The sequence below is a fragment of the Triticum dicoccoides genome, chromosome 2B (assembly GCF_002162155.2).
Source record: "Triticum dicoccoides isolate Atlit2015 ecotype Zavitan chromosome 2B, WEW_v2.0, whole genome shotgun sequence".
In the NCBI taxonomy this organism is placed as follows: Eukaryota; Viridiplantae; Streptophyta; class Magnoliopsida; order Poales; family Poaceae; genus Triticum; species Triticum dicoccoides.
In genome coordinates this window covers 660,677,454-660,687,160 of record NC_041383.1, presented here as the reverse complement: position 1 = coordinate 660,687,160, position 9,707 = coordinate 660,677,454, and the positions used below count along the sequence as shown (strand labels likewise).

At 46.9% G+C, this 9,707-nt stretch overlaps 1 protein-coding gene and 1 long non-coding RNA gene across 3 annotated transcripts; one reads left to right on the top strand and one right to left on the bottom strand.

The window, feature by feature from the left end:
• Nucleotides 1-4,774: 4,774 nt before the first annotated feature.
• On the bottom strand, nt 4,775-5,403 carry LOC119368238. Its single transcript, XM_037633550.1, has one exon. The coding sequence runs from the start codon at nt 5,328-5,330 to the stop codon at nt 5,100-5,102; it is 231 nt and encodes a 76-aa protein (XP_037489447.1). The 5' UTR covers nt 5,331-5,403; the 3' UTR covers nt 4,775-5,099.
• A 2,680-nt stretch (nt 5,404-8,083) lies between these two features.
• LOC119365455 lies at nt 8,084-9,366 on the top strand. Of its 2 annotated transcripts, none has more exons than XR_005175537.1 (3): nt 8,084-8,179; nt 8,260-8,489; nt 8,604-9,366. It is a non-coding gene; the product is annotated as an uncharacterized LOC119365455 (long non-coding RNA). The 2 variants fall into 2 exon arrangements; XR_005175538.1 differs by lacking the exon at nt 8,084-8,179 and having other exon boundaries at nt 8,232-8,489; nt 8,604-8,799; nt 8,910-9,365.
• The last annotated feature ends 341 nt before the right edge of the window (nt 9,367-9,707 follow it).

The window sequence follows — 9,707 nt, the reverse complement described above, 5'->3', positions numbered from 1 at the left end:
GCCACCGCCACCGCCGCCACCAGCTGCGGCCGCCACCCCTCCTCCACCGCTACCAATTGCGGCCACCCCCTCCTCCACCGCCCCCAACTGCGGCCTCCGCCACTCCCTCCTCCACCGCCACCCCCTCCTCCACCGCCCTCCACCGCCACCAACTACGACCGCCACCCCTCCTCCATCGCTCCCCACTGCGGCCACCGCCACCCCCTCCTCCACCGCCCCAAGCATCATGGCCGGCAGCCAGTGCGTCGGTTCTTCGATGCGGCCCAAGGATGGCCACCGCATCAGAGCTTCTCCGGTAGCGCGGTATCAGATTCTATGCCTAGAGTAGGATATTCTGCACAAATGTAGGAAATATGCACAAATGTGATTAAAAGTAGTAGAGGAAGATGGTCCTGTTTAGTAATGCCTAGAGTAGTATGGAAGTTTGGAAGTTTGGAGTAATGCCTAGAGTAGAATGCTTTGGTTTTGACTCCTATGTTTGACTGGTTTAGTTTTAGTTAAACCGAATGAGTGCTCGAAGTATTTAGTTTCAGTTGAAACTAGTTCTCTGAACTTCTTGTCTCTAAACTAATGCTTGTCGTTGGTAAGTGGTTTGGCGTGGGGATAAGGCTGTGGATGCTTTGTTTTTGTCGAAGGATCAGCACCTCTATGCTTGTGCTTTTTTAGATAAATACTAGAGTAGATCAATGAAACTATATACTTGTGCTTGTTTCCTTGTCAGTGCTATGGCATTAGTAAATGGAACTATATATCTGAGACTTGATTGAGCTATTTGTGTTATTTTTGCCATATATGATATGACACTTAGATTAGGAAGATTTTGCTTTGGAACTGAGAGTAACCATATATATTTTGTTTTTCAGATTCTGATGGGAGCACTGGTAGTAAGTACCGGAGAGTCCCGATTGGTAGGACCGAGTCGTCCGCCTCCCACCAGGCCACAAACGAGGCATCGTCATCATCGGATGGCGATGTCGGAGTGGACTTAGATACACCAGATCTGCTCGCCACCGAGTCGGGCGACATGGAGGCCTCGGACGGCTCGGGGTCTACCTCGAGCAACATTTCCAAGAGGAAGAAATCCGGGCGTGGTCCGGGGAAGGTCCCGAAACCAACTGCTGCCAGCAACCGTCCTGTCATTTGCCCGACAGGAGAGGGGTAAGCAAGCATTTCATTTGCATCATATTTTGGATGCCATAGCTTTGACACTCACATATGCTTGTCTTTTATATCATGCAGTCAATGGGAATTTATCCCGACACAACCTAAGGGGACACGCCCACCGAACCACGTCATCGGCTCCCTCCTGAGGAAGCACTTTCCTGGATTGTCAAAGCTGGGTGATGACGATCCACCGTCGCCAGGTTTAACCTGGGAGCATTACCTACACAACAAGGATGAGCACGATGTCACCATGGCCACTCGGGTCATCAATGCTTTTTTTGTAAGTATCTTCGCTCCGACCACTGCATTTTTTCATATCCAAATCCTTGCTTGTGTGGATGGTGAGAAGATGCCTTATGCTTTCTTGTAGGAAACATTTGCTTGCGTGGATGGTGAGAAGCAGAAGGCGATCAAAGGCATCGTGAAATCTGCCCGAAAGATACTCACTGACCTCAAGCACACGCTGCGGTACAACGCCGTGATGCGGTGTCGGCCGCTCGATGAGAAGGGAGAGAAGATGACAAGGAAGACTGCTTGCCAGACCAACATGTCGCGAGAAGAATACCTGTCAGTGGTAAGTGACTACATCGGTTGCTAGTACTTTGATTCATCCCTCTTGTTCCTCAATTATTCGATTTTGTCTGACTAGGTGAAGGAACCCTGGATGAAGGACGATTGTTGGGAGGCCCTGGTTGACATGTGGTGTAACCCACCATGGCAGGCGCAACATGTGGAGAAGGGAAACGATCGAGCCAAAATGACAGACCCGGCTCATGTCAAGGGGAGCCGGAACCTAACCGCTCTCAAGCAACACATGGTATGTGGATTAAGATGTTATTTTTTTGCACGGTGCATCTTGGTTCATTAAACTTGATGGTTAATTTTGCAGGAGGCGAAGGAGGGTCGCCCGGTCCACATCCTGGAAGCCTGGAGAGAAGGCCACAAGGGGAAGGATGGCGCCGAGTTCTGCAGCGAGTCGGCGGAGGAGAAGTGGGGGACCTTCAAAGAGGTCTTCCAGGAGGTGCACGGGCAGGAAGCCGAACCTACGTCCAAGCCCCTTGACCCTGAGCTTCTCATCATTGCTGGCGAGGGGAAGGGCCATGGCCGCCACCTCCTTTGCAACGGGGCGATCGCCACCTCCGGGCATCGCAAGCTGCACGAGATACGCGCGTCGAGCACCAGCTCAACTCCGTCCATACAGAGTCGCCCAACCGCCGCATCACGTGAGATAGCGCGTCTCAAGGTTAGCATCCTAACCTTTCATTTATGTCCATGCCTCGAAATAGCACCGTTCCAACCTATATGAGCCTAATGCCATGTTACAGGATTTAATGGCGCAGCGGGCTGTTGAAGAGGAGCAAAGGCGGCAGGATGAGAAGGACTTCAGAGAAAAGGAACGGGAAGACACGAACAAGAGGTTGAAGCTGCTTGAGGATCAATTACAGGTAGAACATTATCTAAACTAGAGTAGAAGATTCATTACATAGGGATGAACCACCCTCACGTGACTCTACTCTTATAGGTTCTTATGCAATCTCGAAGCAGTGCAAGTGATGCCCCTCCTTCTCCTCCGGAATGTTAACCCGATGGCCTCTCCTCCTCAAGATGATCTATATACGAACAAGTGTACTTCTATTGTGACGTGCACGTGTTTTGCAAGTAGTGACAATATGTATGAGTTTGCGACTTGTGTGTGACGTCTACTAGGATAATACATTCGACTTGTGTGTGATAATATGTGGACTATCCCTAATTATGCATATATATGTGGACTAGATCAAATTATACCTATATATGATCAAATTGCACTGTAGTTGTTTTTATCTGCAGGAATCAGAAAAGAAATAGCTTGACAGCAGAATGGATGGGAAAGATTTCCGAGAGCAACACTCGGAAAATGATAGACTACCGAGAGCACCTCTCGGAAACATGGTCGTCTGGGACACTACTGTTGTGCCACAACTTTTCCGAGAGCTGCTCTCGGAAAAGAAGGCGAGCATTGCCGAGACTAGCTCTCGGCAAAGCTATGTAAACTGCCAGCCCCCATGTGAGCCATGCTGTCGTACTGGTCAGAAGGATTACCGAGAGCCGCTCTCGGCAAAGATATCGCCATTTTTTTTCAAAAATATTTAGCAAGTTATTTAAAACTTTTACTGATAAATGTGACCAGTGGGACCACATGTCATTTAGAAAGAACACACGTAAAAAAAAGGTGTTGCATATGCTTTGCCGAGAGTGACACTCGGCAAAGTACGCAGTAACTGACGGAGCAGTCTGTTGCGGACGAGCATGCCATGTGGCTCTTCTTTGCCGTGAGCGGCTCTCGGCGTCTGCAGGGTTTGTCGTGTGGTGCCTCTTTGCCATGAGGCAGTGACGGCAAAGATGGCAGTTTGCCGTGAAGGTGGGTTTACCGAGAGTGATGCTCGGTAAAGTTTAATTTGCCGAGTGTCCGTGTTTTAGCACTCGGCGAAGAGCATTACACCCGACATACGTGAAAATTCCAGTACTGGGCACAGACGCACGGGTGCACCACGGCGCAGCTCGATCAGGTCGCTTATTACTCCTACGGCGCAGTTTCCTCGCGTGCGCGTTGCGCTGCCGCCACGTCGGCCGGAATCTGCAGGCATGCCCTACCACGCGATGCATGAATCTGCATATCAATACGTGATATGTTCTCATTTTCTTATTGAAGCATCGAGATTTAGCCTGTTGTATTTTATTTCTTGCGTACACACGTGGCGAGCGGGCAAAGTTGAACGGGCCTCTACCTTCCTTCTTCGCTAGCTACTTTGCCTGCCCTCCCCTTCTCCTCTGGACTTGTCGTTGACTCTCTCTTGAATAAATCGTGTTTTCCATGTGCTCTGATCTCCGATTAGGCACTGAATAAATGCGGCGCGCATGGCTTGCAAGCATAAATTACCCTTCCCCTTTTGGAGTATAATCCTACAGTTAACCCTGAACACATCTTAGTATAACAATCTTTTTTTTTTGTTAGTAAAAAGTTGAGTCATTTATTTTGAAACGGAGGGAGTACTAATGAACTGTCATGACAGACTTCGGTTAAAAAGTGAATACTGAACAGGGTCTGGCTCGTTTGCGCGTTCAGATTGGACGGCCGGCTAGTGTGCAGCCGTGCAGTTCGAATCGCGGGGATTTTACTCGTACGACGTATTGCCCGCGAAAGGAACAGTTAACCAACGGACGGACGGGCCGCGCGCCGGCCGGCTGCTTCTGCGGTGGCAGCCGTCACCATCGATCTGTGGCAGCTACCACTGTAGTACATGCAGCGACGGAGATTCTGTGGCTGCTATACTGCTTAAGTGCTTATCAGTACAGATTACTGTAACCTTCGCAAAAAAAGGAAAGAAAACAGCTCAGGTTGAACAGCGAGATTGATCGAGACGAGTCAATGTACTTTTTTAGTGACAGACGGGTACGCTAGTCACTGGGGAGTGGGCTGGAACTGCATTTTATCGATCACCATGATGTTCTGTCCCAGCCGTGCATTAATCAATTACACCATCTTACTTAATGAAGAAGGATTATCTCAAAAAACTTAATTAAGAAGGATTACTCAAAAAACTTAATCAAGAAGGGTTACTCAAAAAACTTAATCAAGAAGGAGGAGCTGGCGCGTTCCAAATTTCCATTACTGGCCTGCGCATTAACGCGGAGGTGCCCCGCCACCATTGACAGAGAGGTTGCTGCAAGAAACAGCAGAGTGCCAGTTTTGCAGCCCTTCACGCCCACCAGATTAGCTAGGTATGGCTACTGGAAATTAGATGAATGAATTACATTAGCCAGGCTAGCTAGCAAGCTACTTTAGGACCGTAACCACGGCCAACTAAGAACCAAAGAACTCGGGGATTGTTCGACGCCGCACGCTAGTTGATCGATGGTTGGATGGATCGGTAGGAGTAGAGGCTTGGATTCGGCTAGGTGTAGACGGTGACGAGGCGGCGGAAGCACCTGGTGCAGGAGTACTTGCGCTTGCTCTTGAGGCACAGCGGGAGGCACAGGATGCGCCGCTCGCTCTCCACGTCGGTGGCCACCACGGGGCCGCCGCAAGACGGGCAAACGCCGGGAGCCTTGCCCGTGCCCACCACCCGCTCCTCCTTCGCCCCGATGATCATCTTCACCGCTCCGCCCACGCCCATTGCTGCCATCGATGGACGATCGATACCCTCGGCCGCGCGAGAGGAAGAAGATAGAGATTGGAGGGAGGTGGGATCTTGGCTTTCGAAAAGTCTGGGGATTTTTGTGGCCGGTGACGGGGAAGGCATATATAGCGGAGGGGACGAGGGCCCAGGCGGGAAGCAGGGGGCAGGACCGCGCGCGGCAGCGACCCGTTTGGGTTTTGCTTTTACCGACTCGCGTACGTCTCGATGGATATACGACCCACGGGAGGCCCATGTGCGTGGGACGAGACTTGCCTGCTCCCCCTGCATGTGTTCATCCGTACTCCCGCGTACGTGGCTTGATTTGATTGAAAGAAAATAAAGTTCGGTCCCACCTCCTTAAAATTAGGGATGAGATGATTAGATTAGAAATAGAAAAAAAAGACAGCCGTAGGATAAAGTAAGAGCACAGGTGGGAGCATGGGAAGGGAGCATGCAAGCCCGATCCATGTGCGTCTCCCCAGTGAAGGAGTACACGCTACAGTAGCAGGGCTTTCCTTTTTTTTCTTTTAGCGGCGCTAGTGGACATTACATCTTTAAAAAATCATACTAGTACTACACAAACAGCTTGGTACAGTTCATTACTATATGTGTTTATTTGTCGACTAATAAACATTAAAGTTTATGCATGCGTGTTCCCATCTTGCTTTCATACGCATCCATGATAAAATAAAGTTTTTGGTCTTTTGGGCTAGACAATGAACGCGATAAGACCTACGGTTGAGGACATCTTAGTTTGGATATAGTTGTTCTCCTGCCTGTCTCGATATGCCATGCCCTAGCAAGTCATCTGTATATGTTGCCTACAAACAATACTAGAAAATGAAAAATGTGCACGTGCCAAATTTACATAGTTCAAAATTATTATATGTTATCTATATTTTTCTTCTTTGCGAGATACATATTTACATTGACCATTTTGATTTTTGCTAAAAAGAATCGACTGGCTGACTCTTCCCTAAATCAAGTCATTGCTTATAAATACTCCCCCGTGTAATGCCATGTATGTACTCCATGTCGAATTATCTTTTTGTTCAGCACTCCACTTCAATGTAACTCTAGATCGTTTCAGAAAGAAAGAAAAAAACGTTGTGCCCATTATTATTATTTGCTGGAAGAGCCTCTACGTTTTAATCACGTGAAGTTTCCACTATCCTTCCTTAGATGCACAAATTAATTAACGTAGATGGCACTGACGGCACGTCTTCAACTCGTTTCAGTGCTTGCATTCTTCTGCTTCAATGTCGTGATACACTTTAGGTGCTCTACGGATCTAGATGTAATTTTTATTATTTCTAATGTACGTTGTACTGTCATGATTGAAAATGAATAGATTAAAAGTTTTCTCGTGAAAAAAGAAGGTCAAACCAATCGGGTTCCAGATTGTATCATTGGTAAATAGGATATCCGAAAAAACATACTACAATGATGTGCATGTCAAATTCTCTTAGTTTAGTTCTCCACTTCACTACAACTCAAGATTTAATTGTTGAACATTAATGGGTAAAGAATACGTGAAGGTAAAAAAATGCCAAGCCCTCCACATTTTAATTTGGTTCATAAGTTTTGAAGATACCGAAATAGGAAAAGGGTAGAAATTTGATGTCATGTCATGTTGAAAAGCTAGCATTCTTCTACTGGACTAGACGTATACCATGATTCACCGAAATGGAAGAATTTTGTTAAGGTAGACTCTATGAAAAGGAAAATCCATTGATATTATATAGAAAGTAGGTCACATGGAAAACTCATATGGATTATATAATCATATAAAACCATTGATCCAGCCATACATAATTAATCTTATACATGCAATAAATTACCAGACCTCCTTTTTCCTTAAAAGGAGATAGTTCTATGATCAAATATTTTCCATGGACTCGATTTTTTAGGAAAACGTCTCCAGACGACGCGCAAGTGGAAGCGTTCCACCAGACGTGCGCAGGCCCTACAATCGCTATCAATCGTGTGAGTGGCGATGGGATCACCCCTTAGAAGAAAAAGAGGCGACGAGAGCACTGCTTCCAATCGTTCTTTGCCCTCATCTTCTTCTTCCCCACGACACAGGCGCTGGGGGCACCCGCACCACCAGGCACCAGCCCCCGCTCGTACCACTAGCACACACGTCTCCGGCCGCGACCGCGGCACCCTCCGCCATGCGCGCACTACCGATGAGAGCCACAGCCGCAATCCTTTTTCACCTCCTTGTTCCTCCTCCACACCTTCTTCTCCCCCTCAGGGAGCACGCCACCTTTGCTCAATTTTTTTTTGCTGGAAGCGGCTAGAGTGGGAGCTGGAAGCAGCATCTTTTTTTGCCGTAACTGGCCATCGTCGGAGTTGCACTAGTGTAGAACCGGACAATAGCACCGGTTCGTAAGGCCCTGTAGTGTCGGTTCCATAACCGTCACTAAAGTGTGGGCACTAAAGCCCCCCCCCCCCTTAGTACCGGTTCAGCATGAACCGGTGCTAAAGGGAAACCACGTGGCATGAGCCAGCTTCAGGGGCCTGGAGCCCTTTAGTACCGGTTGGTAAGACCAACTGGTACTATGAGGTTTGGGGTTTTTTTAGTTTTATGATTTCTTTTTTATTTAATTTTGTGTTTCCATTTTAATTCTTTTTCGTTTGCTGGTATTTTACGATACTACACATTATACACGTTATGCATATATATATATATATATATATATATATATATATATATATGAAAATGGGTTGGTACTCCTAGGAGTACATACTCCTACTGCTCATCCCCCGTGCTACTAATTCGCTTTAATTAGAAGGAAAAAATACATGCAAAATCTGAACAGAAACCGTGGTCGCTGCTCCGATTTTTCTGGGTATGTTTTATAGTTGCCGTCGTATCACCTTATCCATTTGACCGCTTATCCATCTCTCCTCCTGTTTCGTTGGCGTCCAGCTGCGGCGGCGGCTCACATGAATATGCGGCGGCGGCCAAGAGTAGCTCGGCCGGGACGCCCATCTTCTCACCGGCCAATGGCGCTGACGTGACTGACCAGTGACTAGGTTGTTTTTCGGCACGGTGCACTCACTTTAGTGGAGCCTTGTTCTTTTTCCGTTGATATTGAATCCTGCTCCAAGTCTCTAACCGCAAGTAGCTGCTTTTGAAGTCCACCAATCACATGCGAGGTACCTGATCGATTTGCCTCACTACCATATACTCCATACATAAATTCCTCACGGCAACAATTCTCATACAGCTTCATTAACTCCGGTTGATCTGCTTCTTATTCCTTCTTTCAGGTTATGCCAGGAACCACCAGTCCACCACAGATCTAGTATGTGGGACGACAGGGTTGTATCTCCTTGTACAGGTTGGCAACTCTTTCTCTTCTAATGTTTATAGGTTCAATCGAACATGAGGATGCCTTCTATTCCCATATGTGCCACATGTAAATAGGTCCAAAATTCAGATTTGGGGATTTTTCTTCTGTTCACGGTTAGTGTGAATTTAGTTCCAAATTCTGGTAAACAATTGGGGATGCCATCCGATTGTATTTAGGTGCACTTCAATGAATCAATGCCATCCGATCTGTTTTGTACATGCAGGGTGTGTGTCTTTGGATACATTACGTCGTCGTTGCCGCCGCCGCAGCCGTCCATGTGCGGTGGAGCGGCCATGGTGAAGTTTCATGCATGCGCGACGAGTGATCCGACTCGCCCAATCTCACCTGCAGCTGCAGTGTCGCAGCCCTCCCTCGGGTCTGCTCTCTCCCAAGTCTGCACACGCCATGGATATATGATGTCAGATTGAAGAACACATGATCAATCACCATGGATCTCCTAGCTACCGATGGTGCCTGTTTGATCCACGCCCTATAATATACTGCGTGCATGCCATTAATTTGCTAGTACGTACACACGAGAAACAGTTGGTAGCTTCCTTTGCACCCATATAATCAAGTCATGTTTCTTATTGATGATGATGTATATATTCCCTGCAAAAATAATGATGATGTATATGTACTCCTTCTGATGCATATGAACTTATGAACTTACTTTTCATTTCAAATGAATATAATGATTGTTCTGAGAAAGGATGAATGCATATACGTATACTGCTTTTGATGCAGTACATACCTTTTTTTGGTATACACTTCTTCAGGAACGAACTGCAGCATACTCTTCCAAAAATATGCAGTATATACTTCTTAAACAAATGGCAGTATATACTCCTTGAGTATTTTCTTGTTATATACTCCTTCAAAAAACCGCAGTATATACTCCTTCAAAAAAACCGCAGTATATACTCCGTCAAAAAATGCCAGTACATACTCCTTGAATTTTGTTGGTATATACTCCTTCAAAAAGTTCAGCACTTAGTACTACTTAAAAAGGCAGTACAGA

Bases quoted from the DNA above. Each gene is read 5' to 3' on its own strand.
- LOC119368238 (XM_037633550.1), bottom strand. From the start codon at position 5,330: ATGGCAGCAATGGGCGTGGGCGGAGCGGTGAAGATGATCATCGGGGCG.